This window comes from Tamandua tetradactyla, chromosome X (assembly GCF_023851605.1).
Source record: "Tamandua tetradactyla isolate mTamTet1 chromosome X, mTamTet1.pri, whole genome shotgun sequence".
NCBI classification, from domain to species: domain Eukaryota; kingdom Metazoa; phylum Chordata; class Mammalia; order Pilosa; family Myrmecophagidae; genus Tamandua; species Tamandua tetradactyla.
This window is the reverse complement of record NC_135353.1, coordinates 6,962,462-6,988,370: the sequence shown is the minus strand read 5'-3', so window position 1 is coordinate 6,988,370 and position 25,909 is coordinate 6,962,462. Positions and strand designations below refer to the sequence as shown.

General features: G+C 43.7%; 1 protein-coding gene across 3 annotated transcripts in view; it reads right to left on the bottom strand.

Annotated features, from left to right (window-relative positions):
• IKBKG (inhibitor of nuclear factor kappa B kinase regulatory subunit gamma) overlaps nucleotides 1–25,909 on the bottom strand; it is a 72,871-nt gene that overhangs the window by 12,742 nt on the left and 34,220 nt on the right. For 2 of the 3 annotated variants that reach the window (XM_077146835.1, XM_077146834.1), the window contains exons 4-5: nucleotides 3,788–3,906; nucleotides 1,122–1,274 (exon numbers count right to left, since the gene is read on the bottom strand). In XM_077146835.1, the coding sequence (XP_077002950.1) occupies nucleotides 1,122–1,274; nucleotides 3,788–3,906 (272 nt within the window). The remainder of the gene's footprint in view (nucleotides 1–1,121; nucleotides 1,275–3,787; nucleotides 3,907–25,909) is intronic. The other variant, XM_077146836.1, reaches the window with a different exon arrangement.

Below are 25,909 nucleotides of genomic sequence, written 5' to 3'. Positions count from 1 at the left end.
GAGCCACCTGCGTCCACACAGGCCTTTGGCCCAGTTAAGAAGCAGCTTAACCTCACAACTCTCACAGAACCCACAGCTGGTCCCACATGATATGCTCACTACCCTCGCCACCTGCAGACCCCCAGCCCCCTTTCCTTTTCTGCATACGTTTCCTTTAAGGTATCCAACCATGACTCCCACAGGAAACTTCCTAATCCCCACCCCTGCACCACGATAAAGGCCCCAGCCCACGGGTCCCTCTTGTGCTGCTGTGTTCTCCCCACCCGCTGGTACCCCTCTCTCCCCGGGGCCTGTGAGCTAGAAATCATCTTTTCTCGTTCGTGATGGCCTCATTTTCCCATCAGTAGCGACCTGACCTCTGCCCTCATTCAAACGTCAATTCCAACTCAACTAATTCAAAGTATTGAGCTATAAAATGGAGTGTACATATTGATGTGGACAACCTTCAGGACAAAGCTAAGGGAAAAAACAACATATAGAAGAATACTAAAGTGCCCCTATTTGGGTAAAGGAGTAGGGAGATGAGCTTTATGTATAACAGACATAGATGATATTTATGTATAATAAACATAGACTATAGAAATAATGCATGTTTGCATGCACACACCCATGGGTGTTTCTAGGGAAGGTCTCTGGCCAGGAAGAGGAGAGCTAGGCATCACTCAATACCCTTGTGAAATTTGAATGGTGAGCCAGGTAAATGAATTACCTCTTCAAAAAAAAATGCAATTTAAATTAAAAAAGAAAAGTCAGTAGAAACCCGTGAGTGCTGCTGGGCTGGGGAGAGAGCCCATCACCCATCTCTCTCCAGGACCTGGAAAGAAAGCTGAGCTAAAGCCGTCTCAGGACAGCCACCAGCTGGTACAGGAACCAAGTCCACTTGAACCCCCCCACTCAAAGCCACCTGGGAGCCCGGTGCAAGCATGCAGCACCCAGATGAGCTCCCCAGCCTCTGGCCTTGAACCTTTCAGTTCTGCAACTCACTGTGGGACAGAGTCTGCTCCTCACCCACTGCCATTCCCTGTAATTGGCTCCCAAGAGAGGCAGAGGAACCTTAAGACACTCTGGGCTCCCACCCTGTCCCCCGCTGGCAGCCCGAGGCCCACCCGAGCCCTACTCACTTCTCCTCCGAGGCGGCCTGGCGCTCCATGCGCAGCGCGGCCTCCATGCTCTGGCTCTGCATGCGCAGCTGGTCCACCTGCACGCTGTGCTGCTGCTGCAGCGCCTCCCGCTCACTCTCCAGCTGCCGGAGCTGCTCGCTGGCTGCCCGGGCCCTGGCAGTGGGGAGAGGAAGGCACCCGGTGGGATGGGGGGCTTGCCCAGGATGGCACTGGGCTCTGCAGCAGGATCCCCGCAGTGGCTGGCAAGAGAGGGGCAGGCAGGAAGAGGACAGGAGCGGGACAGCAGGTGGGAGAGGTAACGGGGCGGGGTGGGGGCGGGGCGAGAGTCTGGACGGAGTCTGAAGATACAGCAATGAGACTGGCCGCCGGACTGGCTGTGGGGTGAGAAAAAGGATGGAATCGAAGATGGCTCTGGGGGTCAGGCCTGAGCCACGGGATGGAGGCATTGTCATGGGAGATGGGGACAACTGCGGGGGACCAGGTAAGGAGCATCCATGCAGAGGCTGCAGCCAAGGCAAGGCTACCTCAGCTGCAGGTACAAGTCGGGGGACCAGGGTTCAGGTCCTGGCAGGGACACACAGCACCTGGGAGTCAAAGGACAAGCTAAGCTGCCCACAACTCAGCTGGGGTCCCAGTGCTCACAGGGGTTTGTGGGGATGGGTGTGAGGTCGATGGCTGTGGCAGGGAATTGCTCCCTCCATCGACAAACGTGCTGCAAGAACTTGTTCACCTCTTCTCGCCCCCATCACCGGCCCAGGCCTTATGATCTACCCCCTGTCAAGGACCCTCTCACCCTGCAACCCTCTTATCCTGAGACTCTAGGCCCCAGATCACCCACACAGCCCCCTGATGTTTTCCTCCAGCTGTGGCCATGTCAACCTGCTGTCCTCAGTGGAAGGGTCTCATTCCAGGAGCAGGCCCCTGAGTACTACTCCTCAAAGTGGAAACAGTGGGTTTCCGGGTGGTGGGATCATTTGCCTCCCTGTCACCCAGCACCTCCCTGTGGATAGGGAACATGCATTGCCGTGTGCACAAAGAGAAAGCTTAGCTGCTGTCAACCTCCTGGCCAGAAGTGAGCTCTCTGCCTGCCAGGGGGCCTGAGCACAGGTGAGGGCAGGGCTGCCAGTCCGACATGGTCAGGGGCTGGGAGGGGGACCATGGCATGTGATCAGAAGCTATTTAAGTGCCCCCCGCCCCACCAAATCACCTGAAAGGCACAGCACAGGGCTGTTTGTCCACCTCAGCATTTATACAGTCAACAAATGGAACTGACTGAACTGTTGAACAACACGGGGACAGAGGGACAGGAAAGGCTGTTTTCCAAGACTCTATTACTGCCGCATCATTTGCCAGAAAGTATCAGCTGCAAAACTGCACGGATGGTGCCACACTCAAAATAGTTGCTTTCAAGTGCAGAGGAAAAGGAAAACAAAAGAATATGCCAAATTATTCTAGAAATGATGCAGGTTCACTTTGGAAATATGCAATATACAGAGGGGCAGACAGGAGAAATCCCCAGAATCCAAGGAGCAGGAGCCAGCTGAGGTTCCCTTTCAGTGCCTTTTCTTCCCACATACTAGCACATCCATGCCCCATCGTGCCCGATTCTCAAAATGAGGAGGGGGCTGGCTAAGACCTTCTTTAGGGACATTTGAAAGCTCCTGCCTGCATCTCTAGTCCGATCCATTGATGTCCCCGACACCGCAGAGAGAAGAAGAGAAGGGGAGGCTCTTAGGAGGAGGTGAACCAGGCCTCGCCTGGGGCTCAGGATGGCGCCTGGGGTGGCCTCTTGCTTCAGACACAGTCACCCCAACTCTGCCCTTACAGGCCTGGGGCTGTGGTGACTCTGTTGTGTCATTCATTGGTTTTGAGTGTTTGGGGATCCCTTCATGGCAGCAGGCCCAAGGCTGCCACCTTCAGAAGGGCCAGCTCATAAGGCAGTAGCTTGGCTGGTAGGAGGTTCCCTACCCAGAGGTGAAACTTTCCCTATTGATAAGGGGGGCCCCTGTGCCTGGGCTGTTTATGCAAACAAGTTTATGGGAAGCCCTGCTTTCCCTCCGGGAGTCTGGGCTTTGGGTCCTCGCCAGGCAGAGGGTGCCCCCACGAGCACACTCCAATAAAAACCTTGGACGCTGAGTCCCTAACAGGTTTCTCTGGGCAGAAACACAACCATATGTGACAGCATCTTTCACTGCTGGAGGAAGGAGCTGGCTCAGTGTGCCCTTCACGCGAGGGAGGGACGGGGAAACCCACACATGAATTTCTCTAGGCTCCACAGGGTCCTTCGCTAGCTGACCCTGTCATGGAGCCTTTTGCTGTATTGAACCTGCTCTGGGAGGACAACTCTGTGCTGAATCAGCAAGTCCCATTGAATCAGCCATCATGGGAGTGCTCCCAGGGAGCACGAAAGTGTCCCCCTAAGGAAAATATCTGAAGTCCAGGAAAAGGAGGGCCCAGAAGCAGCAAAGCACGGGGTGTCCCAGGTGCCAGATGCTGAGCCCTGTGTTCTTCCCGCCCACACCCCCCAATGTGTTCACACAGCTCATGAGATGGCTGCTCTCACAGCATCCTTCAGTCTGTTCCCACACAGAAGAACCCCCAAAGGCCCCAAAACTCAACCTCATTCTCCTCGAGCCTCTGGGGGTAGGCTTTCCCTGCCAACTCACCTGCCCTCCAAGGCTTGACGGTCCTTGTTGGCGACCTCCAAGCGACTCTGGCTCTCCTGCAGCTCCCCCAACAACGACGTCACCTGGGCCTTCACCGAGGCCTTGTCCTCGGCCATCTGCTACATGAGGAAAAGCCATTTTCTGTCAGCCCCACTTTCTCCCCAGCTGCCCACTGCTGGCTCCCAAGCCCCGGCAAGAGGCTGAGATGTGTGCACCCTGAGGTCCTCTCCTGCCTTCGGCACCCCCAAACTCGGGTGTCCTGGCACCTCACCGGCCCAGTGACTGCCTTCACCTTTCCCGAGGACTTCCCCTGTACTTTGACCGCCGGCTGAGATGCATTTTCCAGAACCAAACACCCCAGCCCTCTCCATCCTCTCACACACTCATCTGTCTCCTCCAGCAGCCCCCCAACCTCAGAAAGGCAATGTGGGTGCAGAAAATGGAACGGGTCCCATCAGGCCATCTCCAAGCCCCTCATCTCTGGCGACACAGCACCCCAAGCCCCCGAGGGAAAGCAAGAGCCCACAGGTGCCAGGAGAGCCGAGTGAGCTAACGGGAGGCAGGGGGACATGGCCCACAGCCGGCTGTCACCCCAGCAACAAGTCCAGCAGCCTTGTGGCTGAGGAAGGGATTCTATCGGGCGCCTCAGAGACTTGGTGCCAAGGGAGGCAAGATAGAAAGACAGTGGGGAAAGTCTATGCTCTGCTCCATAGGCACAGGGCCTCAACAGAGGAGGTGAGCTGATGCTTCATTTCTGGAAGACCTAAGCCAGCAATGAAACTCAAGAGTTTTGTCCTAACTCTCTGTTCCCTGCTCTCCGACCATAGCACTCAATCCCGCAGGGACCCGTCCATTCAACCACAGCTGACACCTGCCCTTCCACACCCAAGCTTCCCAGCTCTTTCCAAGTACAGTCCCTGGACCTCTTTTCTTCTCCGACGTTCTCATCCGTGGTGATGTGTCCTGTCCCAAGGCTCTCCATACCACCTATGGCTGATAACCTCCAAATTCGTGCCTCCAGCACAGACTCCTCCCCTGAACCTCAACTCAGATAGCCAACTGTGTACTCCAAACCTCCACGTCTATGTCTGTGTCTCACAGGTATCTCATGCTGATCTCCTGATAGCCCCCCCAGAAATCGCTCCTCCAGCCATCTTCTCATAGCTCGGTTAACAGCTTCCCATAAACCAAAGAGCTGACCCATCAGCAAGTCTTGTCCACAAGAGCTTCCAAATGAATCCAGCATCTGGCTGCTCACATCACCTCCTGGTGAGCTGCAACAAGCTTCCAGCTGGGTTCCCCCTTCCATGCCTGCCTCCCCCTTCCATTCACCATGGTCTATTCTCCACAGGAAGCCAGATCATGCCTCTCCCTGTTCAATACCCCTCCATGGTCCCCGTCACTCTACAAGTCAAGGCCAAAGGGCTTCTACTAGCCTGGAAAGACCTGCCTCACCATTACCTATACCTTCCCCCATCCCTGCCCACTCGGCTCCAGCCATGTTGGCCTTAGGACCTTAGTACATGCTTTTCCTGTCTTCATGTGCACACAACCACGTTCACAGAAGCATTACTTATAACAGCCAAAGAACGCAAACAACCCAAATGTCCATCGACTGAAGAATAAACAAGTTGTGATACACACACATGACAGGATGTTATTCAGCCATAAAAAGGAACGAGGTCCTAATGCATGCAACAACATGGACACACTTATTTTGGGTTATGTGAAATAAGTCAGACACAAAAGGACAAATATTATATGATCTCACTGACATGAAATAATTACCATAAGTAAATGCATACAGTCGGTGTGCTAGTTTGAATCTATTGTGTACCCTAGAAAAGCCAAGTTCTTTAATCCTCCCTCAATATTGCTGGGTGGGAGGTTTCTGATTGTTTCCATGGAGATGTGACCCACCCAGTTGTGGGTGGTAACTTTTGATTAGATGATTTCCATGGAGATGTGTCTCCACCCATTCAAGGTGGGGTATATTGGAGCCCTTTAAGAGGGAACCATTTTGGAAAAAGCTTCAGGGCCATTAGAGCCCACACAGCCAGAGACGTTTGGAGATGCAGATATGGAAAGCCCCCAGGGAAGCCTCATGACATGAGGGGAGAAAGCTTGCAGATGTCACCATGTGCCCTCCCAGGTAAGAGAGAAGCCCCAAATTTCATCAGCCCTTTCTCTGGAGTTGGGTATCTTTCTCCGGATGCCTTAATTTGGACATTTTTCACAGCCTTAGAACTTTAAACTTGCAACTTAATAAATTCCCTTCTTAAAAGCCGTTCTGTATTTGGTATATTGCACTCTGGCAGCTTACAAACTACAACAGTCAGAAACTAGAATACAGTTTACCAGGGGCTGGGGTAAGGTTGGGGAAGGAGGAATTAATTTTTAATTGGTACAGAGTTTCTGTTTGGGGTGATGGGAGAGTTCTGGTAATGGAGGGTGGTGATGATGGTACAACGTGGTGAACGTAATTTATGCCACTGAACTATATATCTGATTGTGGTTAAAATGGGAAATCTTAGGATGCATATATGCTTCTAGAATAAGAATTGTCTTAAAAAAAATAAAACATAAGAGTGAACCCTAAGGTAAACTATGGACTATAGTTAATAGCATAGCTGTATTATTCATCGGTTGGAACAAAGGTACCCACTAATGCAAAACATTATTAAGAAGGAAAATGGTGGGGGGGAGTGTGGTAAATGGGAACTCTATTTTCTGCCTGGTTTTTCTCTAAACCTACAACTGTTTCAATTTTAAAAAGATAAAAAAGAAATGATCATCTGTTATACAATTCCATTTCTATGAAATGCCTAGCAGAGGTGACTCCATAGAGAAAGAAAGCAGATTAGTGGTTGTCAAGGTCTGGGGAAGGGGGTGGAGGCTGATAGCTCATAGGGACAGGGTCTCTTTTAGGGGGTGATGAAAATGTTCTAAACATGGGGAGTGGCGATGGGTGAGCAACTTTGAAGATACTACCAGTCACTGACGTGTACACTTCACACTGAACCATAAAAACTAAAAACTAAAAAAAAAAAAAAAAAGGGAATTGTGCCCTAGGTAATATGTGGATTATTTTACAATGAAGTTGTTACAAAAAAAAAAGCCCAATCTGTGGCCCATACCACAGGGTCCTTGGCCACTCTCCTGCTGAAAGGAGCTGAGGTCCCGTCCCAGTTCGGGCTGGGAGCAGCATCTTACACCCATCCCCTGGGGTGCATGTAACAAGAATCTCTCTTAGGTGTGTGCCTAGGAGTGACGGTGCTGGGTCACGGGGCTCAGGAAATTCAACTTCAACGGCAATGGGAAGACACAATCTCCCCAACAGCTGCTCCCATCACACTTGCTGACTTCTACCAACAGAATAACTAGCAATGGCCTGTCGCAGTGGCCCTGGTCACAGATGTGTAACCAGGCATTCAGTCACATAGCCACTAAGTGGGGAGCAGTCCATGAGGCAGACAGATATGGAGCACCTGGGACTGTGGACTGAAAGGTGGCCCCCCAAAAAGATGTCTGTGCCTTCACTCCTAGAACCTGTGAGTGTGACTTAATTTGGAAAAAGCATCTCGGCAGATGGAATTGAGACAAGGACCTCAAGATGCAATCACCCTGAGTTATCTAGATGGGTGTGAAATCCAATGACAAGTGTCCTCATAAGAGACCCGTGAAGACAGAAGCAGAGCGTGAAGTTATGTGGCCACAAGCCTAGGAGTGCTGTCAGATGTCAGAAGCTCGAAGAGGCAAGGATGCCTTCTCCCCTGGAGCCTCCAAAGGGCATGTAGCCCCATTCACACCATGACTTTGGACTTCCGGACTCACGACTGGGAGAGAACACAGTTTTGTCATTTTAAGCCCCCTGTTTTGTGGTCATTTATTATGGCAGCCCTGGGAAACTAAATCAGCCCAAGCTGGCTGTGAGATTGAGGCAGGAGTGTGCTGGAAGCCAGGAAAGCCAGAAAGAGTTGGTTTAAAGATGCCACTGTGGCCACAAGCAGGCCAGTCTCAGTTCAGGGCATAGGCAGACTGGCAGTCAGAAAGCAGTGGTCCCATGGGGGACTGCAGAGGCCAGACCCTGGTAAAAGGTGCAGAGGGGTCAAGGCAGCAGACTGACAGAACTGCTACTTTGTTCCAGAAAGAGCCTGGGCCCAGCTGCACCCCCAAGAGCCCCCCAGTGAGGCTGCACCATGTGGAAAACCAGGAACCACCAGCCATGGAGAGGGAGCCACCCAGCAAAGGCTTCACCCAACTGAGCCTCACCCTGCTCCCAGGGAAGGGAATGGCCTTCGGTGGCATGGCACCTTTGCTGTCCTCAATCCCAGTCCAAGCCTGGGTCCCTGGGCCCCACTCAGCGTGCCTGCCAGCACAGCAGGGACTGCAGTCCACCCCCAGAGGACCCCCAGAGCAGGGCCCCACAGGTGAGGCAGGGAGCCTTCGCTGACAAGCCCCTTAGGACAGACAGAAGGGCTCCTTAAACACCCCATCTGCTCCTGCCCACAGCCCCACCCTACTGTAATCAGTGGCATGTGAGATGCCTTCTAACCAATGGGCTAAAGGAATGGGTGCCATTTCCCAGCCAAAGCACAGGAGAGCGGCTCTCTCCTCTGCTACCAGGACCAGCAGCCTGCCACTGGCTGGGTCCTTGGAGCCTCCCCTCTACAGCCTGTGGTGGCCCGACCTGAATGGGAAGCAAGACTTTTGTGCATGCAGCGCCTGGGACTGCTGGGCTAGCTCACTCAACAGCATAACCCAGTCAGGGCTGCCCACCAGCCCCTCCAAAGCCCCTAAGAGGCCAGGATAGCTATGCCTGCCAGAGTGGAGCCTGGGCAGGGTGCAAGGCTGAGCCAGTCCTGCTGCAAAGCTGGAGGGAAGCCACAGAACCATGGCTGGGTGTGCCTGGCAGCAGCCACACACCAACTTCCTGAGGATGAACTCTCAGACCGATTGCTTGAGTTTCCTGGCTGCTAACTCCAATACCAGGCAGTGAGCTGGCTTAAACAATGGGGATTTACTGGTACACGGTGTTGAAGCCAGGAGGCACGGCACCTGCTTCCGCTGATTTCCAGCTTCTGGCTTTCTCCCTCTGTGATTGTCCCTATGAGTCCTTCAGTAATGGGATTAAGACTAATCCTGAGTTAGCTGGGCTACAACCTAACTGAAGTAACCCCCATGGAAAGGTCCTGTTTAAAAAAAAAAATCAAAAGGTCCCACGGGAAAAGATTAAGTTTAAGAACATGCTTTACTAGGGTAGAGAGCTCTGAGTCTCCACACCAATCAAAGTAAGTGGAAGGAAAGAGTCAGCATCAAGGAAAAAAGAAAGATCAAGAGGGCAAACAAGGGCAGGCCACGGTGGCTCAGCAGGCAAGGGCACTTGCCTGCCATGCCAGAGGACCCAGGTTCAATTCCCAGTGCCTGCCAATGAAAAAAAAAAAAAAAAAAAAAGAGGGCAAACAGATAAGATGATACAGCAAATATGGCAAAATGTTAACCTTGGTGAATCTGGGCATCTGGTGGGGGAGTTATGCTGTGGTACCTTGTATGGGGTTTGTATTATTTTTGCAACTGTCCTGGACGTGTGACACTATTCTGAAATACAAAGTTTAAGAATAAAAAAGATCAAGCGGAGGAGGAATTAAGGACAGACCAATATGCCTACAAGAGAAGTTCACAGTGTGGAAAGGAACAACCAGAATTCCAGGAAACAACAACTCCGGGAGAAATTGGGAAATCAACTCCTGCCATTAGAGACTGTTTTCATTTTCTAGGTTACTCAATGCAAATACCACAAAATGGGTCAGGTTGAATAATGGGAATTTATTTGCCTGTGGTTTTGAGGCCAGGAAAATGTCCAAATCAAGGCATCATCAAGGCAAGACTTTCTCCCTAAAGACCAGCTACCAGCGACCCTGGGCTCCTCTGCCACGTGGCAAGGCATATGTAGTGTCTGCTGGTCTCTCTCTTTTCTTCCGGGTTTCACTGATTTCAGTTTCCTGCTTCCTTGGCTTTCTCTGTCTATCTGAATTCATTCCCTTTATAAAGGACTCCATCAATAGGATTAAGATCCATCCTGATTGAGGAGGGCCACCCCTTAACTGAAGTAGCCTCCTCAAAAGGTCCTACTTAAAATGAGTTCACACCACAGGAAGGGGATTAGCTTTAAGACTGTTTTTCTTCTGTGGTACATACAGCTCCAAACCACCACAGACATCTTAACAGCCTGCCACAGAAACTAACAGAGCCAACAAAACACAAGCAAAGAACAGATTTGAATAACACGTTTAAGAAGCATGAATAGGTCTTAGAAATCTGCCCCTGAGACTACATCTTTTTTTTTCTTAAGTACATGTGGAACAGTCACAAAAGAGCCTGTGCTGGTTTGAAAATATTTTGTACCCCCCCAAAGAGCCATGTTTTAATCCTGATACAATCCTGTAGGAGGCAGTTGTTTCTTTTAATCCTGATTAAATATTGTAGGACGGGAACTTTTTATTGCATTATCTCCAGGGAGACATGGCCTGCCCAATTGTGGGTGTGACCCTTTGATTAGATGGAGATGTGATTCCACCCATTCCAGGTGGGTCCTGATTAGTTTACTGGAATGCTTTAAAAGAGAAATATTTTTGGAGAAATAATAGGAGGCTACAGAAACTTCAGAGATAACAGAGAGGGCAGAGACACAGATGCTTGGAGATGTTTGGAGCCCAACAGACATCACCATGAGGTGTTAAGCAAGCCAGAACCTGGAGAGAGCCAAGGGAAGCCAAGAGGTGAAAGCTAGCCCCAGAGAAGCAAAGTGAGGAACCCCCACAGGAACAGAGGCTGAAAACACAAAGCCCAGGAGCAAAGGACCAGCATGCCTTCCCAGGTGACAGAGGTGTTTAGATGCATCAGTCTTTTTGAATTAAGGTATCTATCCCTGGATGCCTTAGTTTGGACATTTTCATAGGCTTAGAACTGTAAACGTATAACTTATTAAATTTGCCTTTTTCAAAGCTGTTCCAGTTCTGGTAATCATGTTCCAGCAGCTTGCAAACTAGAACACAGCCCATGAAAAAGGCCACAAAGGAAACTCAACAAATCCCAAAGAATCAACATTGTACAACTTTGTCCTCTGACCATGGTTAAATAATATGACAAATCAATTTTTAAAAGAGTATCTTTTTGCCAGTTCCATCCCCCAACCCCATACTGTCGACACATCTTTTCAACATGAAAAAGTTAGAATAGGCATAATTCAAATACCCCTAAATACTGGGAGAAGCATAAAAGGGGGACTTACAACAGAGAAGATAGGATTTAACAAATGAGTATGACTGCTGAATCATTATATTGATATTTTTTCAGTCTCCAGTATCATGGCGCAGGTAGAAGGAAAAAACTGAAATTGTGGAACTGTAACACATACAAAACTTTGAAATCTGTTTCAGAGTTACTTGTTAAAATGTACTTGGAAATGTATCACTTTTTTGCATATATATTTCACAATTAAAAAAAAACCTTAAAAGGATATCTTTAAAAAAAAACTCCTCTGTCTAAAAACTAAAAAAAAAAAAAATACTCATAAATATAACCTATGGGTAAAGGGAAAGCCCTAATGGAAATTACAAAACCCTTAGAACAGGTGACCGGAACTTCCGGGAAGATGGCCGACTACAGCAGCTTGAGATTAGCCCTGCTCCATGGAAAAGTTAGAGAAGGGACAGGAAAACAACTGAAGCAGTGATTCGGGAATGCAGCTGACCTGGGAAAGCCTTCTGCACCACATGCGGCAGCCCTGGTTGCAGATGCCAAGGAACAGAGAGGTAGAAAGTTGGAGCCTGGTGTGGAGGCAGGAAGCTGTGGAGCCCACAGGAGTGAATGGACGGGTACACGGGACTAGGAAGTAAGCCAGGCTGCATTCCTTGGGCACACTACCCTCATCAGCACAGCTCCATGACATCCCCAGCCTGTGCCCATACCTGCCCTGAAACAAATCACTATACTGTGTGTTCCACCCCATGTCCTGCTCCCTACTGTACAACTATCCACAAACATAAGGCCTTAGATTACTAAAAAAAAATCAACTCCCAAAGTAAATCAATCAAGATATTTACATGCAACAAAGACAGCAGAAGATCACTAAGCATGTCACAATGCAGACAGATATAGCCCTGCCTAATTACCAAATTAAAATACCTGAAGAGACACAGACTAACACAGATTAGTTGTTGGAACTAATCAAAGATGTTCATACAACTCTACTTAATAAAATAAGCAGGATAGCAAATGACATAAAGGAGATCAAGAAGACAGTAGAAGAGCACAGAGGAATTTGATAGAATAAATAGAAAAATAGCAAAAATCATAGAGATTAAAGACTCTGCTGACCAAATGAAAAACATACTAGAGGTACACAGCACCAAATTTGAAGAGAGATAAGAAAGAATAGAGGACAGGATAATTGACTTCAAAGACTCAAAACAGCAAATGGCAAAAAAGATGGGAAAAACTGAATGGGAACTCAGGGAAATGATACTCAAAACAAAGTGCACAAATATAAGAATCACCGGTGTCCCAGAAGAAGAGAGGAGTAAAGGGCTAAGAAGAGTAGTTGAGGATATAATGGGGGTAAACTTCTCAACCCTCATAAAGGACATAAATACACAAGTCAAAGAAGCCCAAAGAACTCCAAACAGAATAAATCCAAATAGGCCTTCCCAAGGCACATACTAATCAGCCTGTCAGCTGCTGAAGAGAAGCAGAAAACCTTGAAAGCGGCAAGAGAAAAACAATCTACTACATAAAATGGAAATCAAATAAGACTGAGTTCAGACTACTCAACTATCATACTGGAGGCAAGAAGGCAGTAGTATGATATATTCAAGATGCTGAAAGAGAAAGACTTCTAGCCAAGAATTCTGGACCCAGCAAAAATGTCCTTTAAAATTGAAGGAAGGATTAAAGTTTTCATAGACAAAGCAGTTCTGAAAGAATTTGTCAACAAGAAACAATACTACAAGAAATAATACAATACTAAAAGGAGTACTGTCGGCTGAGGAAAAAAAGGACAGGAGAGGGAGGTCTGGAGGAGGGCACAGAATTGAAGAGAACCACTAAGGGTAATTTAAAGAATACAAAGAGTAAGAGGGAAAACAATATATAGAGCTGACAAAATTAAAAAGATAAGATGGCAGAATCAAGAAACGCCTTTTCAGTAAAAACTCTGAATGTTAATGGACTAAATTTATCAATTAAAAGATACAGATTGGCAGAAAGGATTAAGAAACATAATCCAGCTATATGCTGCTTACAAGAGACTCATCTTAGACACAAGGATACAAACAGACTGAAAGTGAAAGGATAGAAAAAGATCTTCCAGGCAGGTTGTAACCAAAAAAGAAAAGCAGGAGTAGCTATACTAATATCGGACAAAATAGACTTTAAATGTAAAGACATCACAAGAGACAACGAAGGACACTATATACTAATTAAAGGGTCAGTTCACAAGATATAACAATCATAAATGTTTATGCTCCCAATCAAGGAGCTCCAAAGTGCATGAGACAAACACTGGCAAAACTGAAGGGAGCAACAGAAGTTTCAACAATAATAGTAGGAGACCTCAATACACCATTCTCCTCTATACATAGAACAATCAGACAGAAGATCAACAAGGAAACAGAGAAGTTAAATAACTTGATAAACGAATTAGACCTAACAGACATATATAGGTCATTGCACCCCAAAACACAAGATTAATTATTCTCTAGCGCTCATGGAACATTCTCCAGGATAGATTATATGCTGGGGCACAAAACAGGTCTCTATAAATTGTAAAATATTGAAATGATTCAAAGCACTTTCTCTGATCACAATGGGATGAAGGTGGATCTCAATAACCACCAAAGTATGAGAACATTCATAAATATATGGAGATTAAATAACACACTCTTAAACAACCAGTGTGTCAAAGAAGAAATTGCTAGAGAAATCACCAGCTATTTGGAGAGGAATGAAAATGAGAATACAACTTATCAGAACTTATGGGATGTGGCAAAGGCTGTGCTGAGAGGGAAATTTATTGACTTAAATACCTATCTTAAAAAACAGGAAAGAGCAAAAATCAAGGACTTAACAGTAAACCTGGAGGAACTTGAGAAAGAACAGCAAACTAACCCCAAAGCAAACAGGAGAAGGGAAATAGCAAAGAATAAAGCAGAGATAATGAATGGAAGAACAAAGAACAATACAAAAAAATAAAATCAAAAGGTGGTACTTTGAGAAAATCAATAAAATTGATGGCCCATTAATAAGACTGACAAAGAAAAAATGAGAGAGGATCCAAATAAACAAAATCAGAAATGAGAAGGGGTGCGTTACCAAAGACCCTGAAGAAATAAAAGAAATCATAAGAGGATACAATGAACAAATATACAACAACAACTAGACAACTTAGATGACCTAGACAAATTCCTGGAGACACACAAACAAACTACAGTGACTCAGGAAGAAATAGATCTCAACAAACCAATCAAATGTAAAGAGATTCAATCAGTCATCAAAAATCTTCCTACAAAGAAAAGCTCAGGGCCAGAAGGCTTCACAGAGGAATTTTATCAAAACATTCCATAAAGAACTAACACTAATCCTGCTCAAACTTTTCCAAAAAATTGAGGAAAAAGGAAGTCTACCTAACTCATTTTATGAAGCTAATATCACTTTAACACCAAAACCGGGTAAAGATGCTATAAGAAAGGAAAACTACAGGCCAATCTCCCTAATGAACATAGATGCAAAAATTCTCAATAAAATATTAGCAAATCGAATCCCAACAATGCATTAAAAGAATTATACACCATGACCAAGTGGGGTTTATACCAGGAATGCAAGGATGGTTCAACATAAGAAAATCAATTAATGTAATACAGCACATTAACAAATCAAACAGGAAAAATCATATGATCATCTCGACTGATGCTGAAAAAGCATTTGACAAAATGCAGCATCATTTTCTGATAAAAACACTCCGAAAGATAGGAATCAAAGGTAACTACCTCAATATGATAAAGGGAATATGTGAAAAACCAATAAACAACATTGTATTCAATGCAGAGAGACTGAAAGCCCCCCCACCTAAGATCAGATACAAGCCAAGATGCCCAATGCCACCACTATTATTCAACATTGTGCTATAAGTTCTAGCTAGAGCAATCAGGCAGGACAAAGAAATAAAAGACATCCAAATTGGAAAAGAAGATGTAAAACTCTCATTATTTGCAGATGATATGACACTATACTTCAAAGATCCTGAGAAATCTACAGCAAAGTTACTTGAGCTAATAAACAAATTCAGCAAGGTGGTGGGATATAAAATCAATGTGCAAAAATCAGTAACATTTCTATACACAAGCAATGAGCTAGCTGAGGAGTCAGTTAAGGAAAAAATTCCATTCAAAACAGCAACTAAAAGAATCAAATACTGAGGAATGAACTTAACTAGGGGTGTAAAGGATTTGTAAACAGAAAACTACATGATACTGCTGAAAGAAATCAAAGGAGTTCTAAATAGGTGGAAAGACATTCCCTGCTCATGGATAGGAAGACTAAATATAGTTAAGATGTCAATTCTCCCCAAACTGATCTACAGATTCAACACAGTATCAATCAAAATTCCAACAGCCTACTTTGAAGATCTGGAAAAGCTAATTACCAAATTCATCTGGAAGAGAAAGAGACCCCAAGTAGCTAAAAGCATCCTAAAAAAGAGGAACGAAGTGGGAGGATTAACACTCCCTGACTTTAAAACCTATTATAAAGCCACAGTGGTCAAAAGAGCATGGTACTGACACAAAGACAGAAGCACTGACCAATGGAAATGAATTGAGAGTACAGAAATAGACCACCAAATCTATGGTCAACTGATTTTTCTTTCTTTCTTTCTTTTTTCTTTTTTTGCATGGGCAGGCACTGGGAAATGAACCTGGGTCTCCGGCATGGCAGGCAGGAACTCTGCTGCTAAGCCACTGTGGCCCACCCTGGTCAACTGATTTTTGACAAAGCCCTTAAATCCTCTAAACTGGGACAAAATACTCTTTTCAATAATTGGGCATGGAAGAACTGGATATGAATAGCCAAAAGAATGAAAGAGGACGCCTCTCTTACACCCTACACAAAAATTAACTCAAAGTGGTTCAAACACCTAAATATAAGAATTAGCACCACAAAGCTTCTAGAAGAAAATGTAGGGAAATATTCTCAAGACCTAGTAATATGAGGTAGCTTCCTAAACTTTACACCCAAAGCACAACCAACAAAAGAAAAAATAGGAAGAGGTCATTCTGGGAGGGGCCAAGGTGGCGGCTTAGCAAGGTGTGGGATTTAGTTCATCCCCCAGAGCAGCTAATAAATAGCCAGGAACAGTATAGAACAACTGCTGGGGCCACATCAGTGACCAGACACACAGCGTACACCAGTCTGGACCAGCTGGACCGGCTGCAAGCGCACCCAGAGCCATGAGTTCCCCAAACTGCGGCAGCCAGCGCCCTTCCCCCACAGGTTGCTTCCCAGAGGGGAAAGGAGAGTTTACGAGCAGCAGAAACTGAGTGCAATCAAATGCCAATCGTGAAATTAACAAATTCTGACTACTAAAAATAGGCCCCCAGCTCAGCTGAACCTAGAGTAAAAGTAGAGGTCACTGGTTTTTGCCCTGGCGCAGAGGGGGCAGGGCTCACAGAAAAAGGAATAAACAAGCAAAACAGGTTTTTTTGGATCTGAAGAGGTCTGGGCCCTGAAGGAAAGGAGGGGCACATGGGACCTGGAGATACACAAAGCAACATACCAACTTAAGCTCTTGATTGGCAAACCCAAGGAATGGGGGTCCTGCTCTGAAAAGGATTTTCCCTTTGATTTTGGTGGCTGTGTTTCTACAGCTTGACTGCTCTTTGAATACGGCTGTAACGCTTCTCAGGCTCCATTGCCCCAGGAATAGGCAGAATTAAGTCTGTTGAGTGTTTGTCTGGAGCCTGTGCCTTCCCCCGGAGACGGGTGGGGCCCAGCTCAGGTGGAATCACTCCCTCAAGGAGTTCAGACCCCTGGGTCTGGAAAAGTGATGCAATTAAAATCAGACTACAACCTCTTCTCTGTCTCCACCACGCCCCCAGCAGGGAGAGTTAGCTGAAGTTAAAGGTACTGCATCACCTTATGCTGGTGGGATCTGCAGGCAGACAAGCACCACATACAGGGCAGGATAGGAAAAACTGAGAGCCCAGAGGCTTCACAGGAAAGCCTTTCAATCTGCTCCGTCGCACCCTCAGGGAAAACTGACGCAGGTGATTCTTTCCTCCTAACAGGAGGCCAGTTTGTTCTAGGAAAATCTGGCTGGGGTCTATAATACCTAAGTAGACACTCCTAAGGGGGAAAAAAGGCACCATAAAGGCAGGGCAAGAAACAAGAAAATAAGAACTGAAAAATTCTGATCTGTTAAACAAAACCTAAGCTAGAGGTCCAAAATAAGCTGAACTGAATGTCAAAGAACAGACAGACAACAAAGTCATCCAGAAAGAAAATCCAAGGTAAAAAACAGTGAAAACAATCTCCAGAATAAACTAATTAAGTAATGAAATGCCTAGCCACCAGTAAAAAATAACCAATCATACTAGGAAAATTGAAGATATGGCCCAGTCGAAGGAACAAACCAACAATTCAAATGAGATACAGGAGCTGAAACAATTAATTCAGAATGTTCAAACAGACGCAGAAAAACCTTATCAAAAATCAAATCAGTGGGCCACGGTGGCTCAACAGGCAAGAATGCTTGCCTGCCATCCATGCCAGAGGACCTGGGTTCGATTCCCAGTGCCTGCCCATGTAAAAAAAAAAATCAAATCAGTGAATTGAGGGAGGATAAAGAAGGCAAGGGATGAACAAAAAGAAGAAATCGAAAGTCTGAAAAAATAAATCATGGAACTTATGAGAATGAAAGGCACAGTAGAAGAGATGAAAAAAATCAATGGAAATCTACACTGTCAGATTTCAAGAGGCAGAAGATAGGATTAGTGAACTGGAGGACAGGACATCTGAAATCCAACAAGCAAAAGAAGATATAGGGAAAAGAATGGAAAAACACGAGCAGGGACTCAGGGAATTAAATGACAAGATGAAAAGCATGAATATACGTGTGTGGGTATTCCAGAAGGAGAAGAGAAGGGAAAAGGAGGAGAAAAACTAATGGAGGAAATTATCACAGAAAATTTTCCAACCCCTATGAAAGACTTAAAATTGCAGGTCCAAGAAGCGCAGCATACCCCAAACAGACGTACTCCAAGACACTTACTAATCAGAATGTCAGATGTCAAAGAGAAAGAGAGAATCTTGAAAGCAGCAAGAGAAAAGCAATCCATCATATACAAGGGAAGCCCAATACAACTATGCGTAGATTTCTCAGCAGAAACCATGGAGGCAAGAAGAGAGGGGGATGATATATTTAAATTAATAAAAGAGAAAAACTGCCAACCAAGAATTCTATATCCAGCAAAACTGTCCTTCAAAAATGAGGGAGAAATTAAAACATTTTCAGGCAAAAAAATCACTGAGAGAATTTGTGACCAAGAGACCGGCTCTGCAAGAAATACTAAAGGAAGCACTAGAGACAGATATGAAAAGCCAGGAGAAAGAGGTGTGGAGAAGAGTGTAGAAATGAAGACTATCAGTAAAGGTAAAAAGAAGGAAAATTAGATATTTTTATCTAATTTATCTAATGAAGGCAAAATGGTAGAAGAAAGTACTGCCCTTACAATAATAACACTGAATGTTAATGGATTAAACTCCCCAATCAAAAGACATAGACTGGTAGAATGGATTAAAAAACAGGACCTATCAATATGCTGTCTACAGGAAATGCATCTTAGAACCAAGTATAAAAATAGGTTGAAAGTGAGAGGTTGGGAAAAGATATATCATGCCAACAACAATCAGAAAAGAGCAGGAGTAGCTATACTAATATCCAACAAATTAGACTTCAAATGTAAAACAATTAAAAGAGACAAAGAAGTTCACTGTGTATTAATAAAAGGAACAATTCAACAAGAAGACATAACAATCATAATATTTATGCACAGAGCCAGTGTGCTCCAAAACACATAAGGAAAACACTGAAAAGAGAAATAGACACATCTACCATAACAGTCAGAGACTTCAATTTCCCACTCTCATCAATGGACAGAACATGTAGACAGAGGATCAATAAAGAAACAGAGAATTTGAATAATACAACAAATGAAATAGATGTAACAGACATTTATAGAACATTACACCCCACTACAGCAGGATACACCTTTTTCTCAAGTGCTCATGGATCATTCTCAAGGACAGACCATATGCTGGGTCACAAAGCAAGTCTCAATAAATTTTAAAAGTTTGAAATCATACAAAACACTTTCTCAGATCATAAAGGAATGAAGTTGGAAATCAATAACAGGCAGTGTGCCAGAAAATTCACAAATATATGGAGGCTCAACAACACACTCTTAAACAACCAGTGGGTCAAAGAAGAAATTACAAGAGAAGTCAGTAAATATCTCGAGGCAAATGAAAATGAAAACACAACATATCAAAATTTATGAGATGCAGCAAAGGAGGTGCTAATAGGGAAAATTATTGCCCTAAATGCCTATATCAAAAAAAAGAAAGTAAATAAAAATCGAGGAATTAATTGTCCACTTGGAAGAACTAGAGAAGAACAGCAAACTAACCCCAAAGCAAGAAAAGGAAAGTAATAATGAAGATTAGAGCAGAAATAAATGAAAATGGGAACATGAAAACAATTGAGAAAATCAACAAAACCAGAAGTCAGTTCTATGAGAAAATCAATAAGATTGATAGACCCTTAGCGAGGTTGACAAATACAAGAAGAGAGAGGATGCAAATGAATAAAATCAGAAATGGAAGGGAAGACATAACCACTGACCCCAGAGAAATAAAGGAAGTAATGAGTGGATACTATGAACAACTTTATGCAAATAAAATCGACAATGTAGATGAAACGGATAACTTTCTAGAAAGGCATGAACAACCAATATTGACTCGAGAAGAAATAGACGACCTCAACAAACCAATCACAAGTAAAGAAACTGAAGCAATCATTAAGAAGCTCCCAAAAAGAAAAGTCAAGGACCAGATGGCTTCACATGTGAATTCTACCAAACATCCAGGAAGGAATTAGTACCAATCTTGCTCACACTCTTCAAAAAAATTGAAGAGGACAGAAAGCTACCTAACTCCTCCTACGAAGCCAACATCACCCTCATACCAAAGCCAGACAAAGATATTGGAAAAAAACAAAACTACAGACCAATCTCTCTTATGAATATAGATGTAAAAATCCTCAACAAAATGCTAGCAAATCGAAACCAGCAGCACATTAAAAGAATTATACACCATGACCAAGCAGGATTCATCCCAGGTATGCAAGGATGGTTCAACATAAGAAAATCAATTAATATAATACATCATTTCAACAAATCAAAGCAGAAAAACCACATGATCATCTCGATTGAGGCAGAGAAGGCATTTGACAAAATCCAACATCCTTTCCTGTTGAAAACAATTCAAAGGATTGAAATAGAAGGGAACTTCCTCAACATGATAAAGAGAATATATGAAAAACCCACAGCTAACATCATCCTCAAAGGGGAAAAACTGAAAACTTTCCCCCTAAGATCAGGAACAAGACAAGGATATCCACTATCACCACAGTTACTCAACACTGCATTGGCAGTTCTAGCCAGAGCAATTAGACAAGAAAAAGAAATACAAGACATCAAAATTGGAAAGGAATAAGCAAAACTCTCACTGTCTGCAGATATGATACCATATGTCAAAAATCCCGAAAAATCCACAGCAAAACTACTAGAGCTAATAAATGAGTACAGCAAAGTGGAAGGTTTACAAGATCAACACTCAAAAATTTGCAGTGTTTCTACACACTAATAATGAACAATCTGAGGGGGTAATCAAAAAAAAATTCTATTTACAACTGCAACCAAAAGAATAAAATACTTAGGAATAAATTTAACTAAAGAGACAAAATGCCTATACAAAGAAAACTCATGAAATTATTAAAAGAAATCAAAGAAGACCTAAATAAATGGAAGGGCATACTGTGTTCAAGGACTGGAAGACGAAGTATAGTTAAGATGTCAATTCTACCTAAACTGATTTGCAGATTCAATGCAATACCAATTAAAACCAAAAAAAACTTACTTTTCAGAAATAGAAAAACAATAACCGAATTTATCTGGAAGGGCAGGGTGCCCCAAACAGCTAAATGTATACTGAGAAAGAAAATGAAGTTGAAGGTCTCATGCTACCTGACTTTAAGGCATATTACAAAGCCACAGTGGTCAGAAGAACATGGCAAGACATAAAGATAGATATACTGACCAATGGAATGGAACAGAGTGTTCAGATATAGATCCTCCCATCTGTGCACAATTGATCTTTCATAAGGCAGTCAAACCAACTCACTTGGGACAGGACAGTCTCTTCAATAAATGGTGCCTAGAAAACTGGATATCAATATGCAAAAGAATAAAAAGGACTGATGTCTCACCCCCTATCAAAAACTAATGCAAAACAGAACAAAGATTTAAATATTAGATCTAATACCATAAACCTGTTAGAAGAAAATATAGGGAATTATCTTAGAAATCTCATAATAGGAGGCGGTTTCCTACACATTACATCCAAAGGAAGAGCACTAAAGAAAGAAAGAAAGAAATGGGAACTCCTGAAAATTAAACACTTTCGTGCATAAAAGAACTTCGTCAAAAAAGTAAAAAGGCAGGCTACACAATGGGAGACAATATTTGGAAACAATATATCAGATAAAGGTCTAGCATTCACAATATATAAAGAGATTGTTCAACTCAACAACAAAAAGACAGACAAACCAATTACAAAAAGGGCAAAAGACTTGAACAGACACTTCACAGAAGAGGAAACACAAATGGGCAAAAGGTACATGAGAAGATGCTCAACTTCCCTGGTGATTAGGGAAATACAAATCAAAACCACAATGAGATATCATTTCACACCCACCAGAAGAGACAGTATCAATAAACCAAAATGACAAACGCTGGAAAGGATGTGGAGAAAGACGCACACTTAATCAATGTTGGTGGGAATGTCAAATGGTACAACCAATGTGGAAGGCAGTCTGTAGGGTCCTTGGTAAGTAAGTATAGAATTGCCACATGACCCGGCAAAACCATTGCTAGGTATCTACACAGAGGACATGAGGGAAAGGACACAAACAAACATATATGCACACCAATGTTTATGGCAGCATTATTGACAATGCTGAAGAGATGGAAAAAGCCGAAGAATCTATCAACAGACGACTGGCTAAACAAGCTGTAGTATGCACACAGGATGGAATGTTAGGCAGCTGTACGTGCACAGCTGAACTGAACACCATAAGTACGTGGAACCTTGAGTAGGGCATGAGATTTTGTAGGTTTCTCCAGAGTGATGCCCTGATAAATCGCAGTGATTTGAACCCTGAATAAAAGAGTATTTGCAAAGGCCCCCTTGGGGAATGGTGACAAAGGGGGAAAATTCAACTTCCCCAAGGGGAGAATTCCTGATATCCTCACAAGCAGTGAGGGCAACCAAAGCAATAGGCTGAGTCGTCAATCCTGGGGTTTCTTCATAGGAAACTTAACCCCGCAAAGGCTAGCCTAAGCCTACGTAAAATTAGGCCGAAGAGTCACCCCAAAAGAACCTCTTTTGTTGCTCAGATGTGGCCTCTCTCTCTCTCATCCAACATGACAAGCAAACTCACTGCTGTCCTCCTCTCTACATGGCACATGATTCCCAAGGGTGTGGACCATCCTGGCAATGTGGGACAGAAATCGTAGAATGAGCTGGGACTCAGCATCAAGGGATTGAGGAAACCTCTACCAAAAGGGGGAAGAGCAAAATGAGACAAAATAAAGTGTCAAGATAGATTTCAGAGTTGAGAGGTTATCCTGCAGGTTATTCTTAAGCACTACACAGATAACACATTTTTACTTAAGGTGTAATGGAGAGGCTGGAGGGAACTGCCTGAAAACGTAGAGAGGTGTTCCAGTAGCCATGTTGCTTGAAGATGATTGTATAATGATACAGCTTTGGCAATGTGACTGTGTGATTGTGAAAACTTTGTGTCTGAGGCTCTTTTTATCTATCTGATCAAAAGACAAGAAAAGATATGGATTCAAAGTAAACAAATAATAGGAGGAATAAATGTTAACATAAATTTACAAGGTTAAAAGGTTGGAGATCGGTGAGGGGGAAGGGTAGGGAATATGGTACATACAAACTTTTTTGTTTTGTACTTTGTAGTTCTTTTTCTGGGTTCATGCAAATGTTCTCACAGGTGATCGTGGTGACGAATATACAACTATGTGATGATATCGTGACTTATTGTTAATATACCAAGAGTGGAATGATCATATGCTGAGAATGTTCAGGTTTGTACATTGCTATATTTTTAAAAAATAAAGGAACTAAAAAAAAATAAATCCCATGAGTACAGAAAGAATACAGAAAAAAAAGTAAAAAGGTAGCCTATGCAAAGGAAGACAATATCTGGAAACGACACATCAGATAACGGTCTACTATCCAGAACATATAAACAGATTGTTCAACTCAACAACAAAAAGACAAACAACCCAATCACAAAATCGACAAAGACACAAAGGTACATTTCTCAGAAGAGAAAACACAAATGGCTAAAAGGCGCATGAACCGATGCTCAACTTCCCTGGCTATTAGGGAAATGCAAATCAAAACCACAATGAGATAACATCTCACACCCACCAGAATGGCCATCCTCAATAAAACAGAAAACGACAAGTGCTGGAGAGGATGTGAAGAAAGACGCACACTTGTTCACTGTTGCTGGGAATGTCAAATGGTACAACCACTGTGGCAGGCACTTTGCCGGTTCCTCGGGAAGCTAAGTGTAGAATTGCCACATAACCCAGCAAAACCGCTGCTATGTATCTACTCAAAGGATGGAAGGTAAAGGACACAAACGGACATTTCTACACCAATGTTTATGGCAGCCTTATTTACAATTCTGGAGTGATGCAAACAGCCCAAATGTCCATCAACAGACAAGTGGCTAAACAAGCTGTGGTACATACATGCGATGGAATATTATGCAGCTGGAAGACGGAATAAAGTTATGAAGTATGTAACAACATGGATGGACCTTGAGGATGTTACGCTGAGTAAGATTAGCCAGAAAGAAAAGGACAAATACTGTGTGTTCTCACTGATATGAACTGACATTAGTGGATGAACTTGGAGAATTTCAGTTGGGAAAAGACACCATCAGGAGGTAGGAAAAGGGTACATATTGGGTAATTGGAACTGAAGGGATGAAGATTGTACAACAGGACTGATCGTGAAAAAACAGAAATGGATAACACAATACTACCTAACTGTAATACAATAAGGTTAGAACACTGAATGAAGCTGAATGTGAGAATGACAGAGGGAGGAGGCCTGGGCGCACATGAAATCAGAACGAAAGATAGACGATGAAGACTGAGACGGTATAATCTAGGAATGCCTGGAGTGTATCACAATAGTGACTAAACGTGCAAATTAAAAAATGTTTCTGCATGACGAAGAACAAAGGAATGTCAATATTGCAGGGTGCTGAAAATAGATAGTAATTCATATTTTAAAACTGTAACTTACGGGTGAGACTCAAGCAAAAAATGTTCATTTGGTACAAACCTTATATTTTGACTAGTGCACTTCCAAATATAACTTATTTGGACACCTGTATTGAACACCATAAGTCCATGGAACCTTGAGTAGGGCATGAGATTTTGTAGGTTTCGCCAGAGTGATTTGAACCCTGAGTAAAAAAGTATTTACAAAGGCCCCTGGGGGAAATGGTGACAAAGGGGGAAATGGTGACAAAGGGGGAAATTCAACTTTCCCAAGGGGAGAATTCTTGATATCCTCACAAGGAGTGAGGGTAACCAAAGCAATAGGCTGAGCCGTCAATCTTGGGGTTTCTTCATGTGAAAGTTAACCCTGCAAAAGCTACCCTGAGCCCACTTAAAATTAGGCCAAAGAGTCACCCCAAAAGAACCTCTTTTGCTGCTCAGATATGGCCTCTCTCTCTCTCATCCAACACAACAAGCAAACTCACTGCCATCCCCCTCTCTATGTGGGAAATGACCCCCAAGGGTGTGGACCTTCCTGGCAATGTAGGACTGAAAATTAGAATGAGCTGGGACTCAGCATCAAGGGATTGAGGAAACCTCTACCAAAAGGGGGAAGAGCAAAATGAGACAAAATAAAGTGTCAAGATAGATTTCAAACAGAGTTGAGAGGTTATCCTGCAGGTTATTCTTAAGCACTACACAGATAACACGTTTTTACTTAAGGTGTAATAGAGAGGCTGGAGAGAACTGCCTGAAAACGTAGAGCTGCATTCCAGTAGCCATGCTGCTTGAAGATGACTGCATAATGACATAGCTGTCACAATGTCACTGTGTGATCATGGAAACTTCATATTCCATATTTTTTTAATCTACCTTATCGACAGACAAGTAAACATATGGATTCAAAGTAAATAAACATTGGCAGCCACATATGTTAAAATAAATTTAGTAGATTGAAATGCTGGTGATCGGTGAGGGGGAAGGGTAGGGGGTATGGTATATACGAATTTTTTTTTCGTATTTCTTTTTCTGTATTGATGCAAATGTTCTGACAGGTGATCGTGTGATGAATACACAAACTATGTGATGATATTATGAGTTATTGTTTATACAGCAAGGGTGGAATGATCATATGCTAAGAGTGTTCAGGTTTGTATACTGCTATGTTTTAAAAAAAACAAATAAATTCCATGAGTAGAGAATGCATAAAAAAAAAGAAAGTAAAAAGGCAACTTACGCAAAGGGAGACAACATTTGGAAGTCACATATCAGATAAGGATCTGCTATTCAGAATATATAAACAGATTGTTCAACTCAACAACAAAAAGACAACCCAATTACAAAATGGGCAAAAGAAATGAAGAGACATTTCTCAGAAGCGGAAATATAAGTGGCTAAAAGG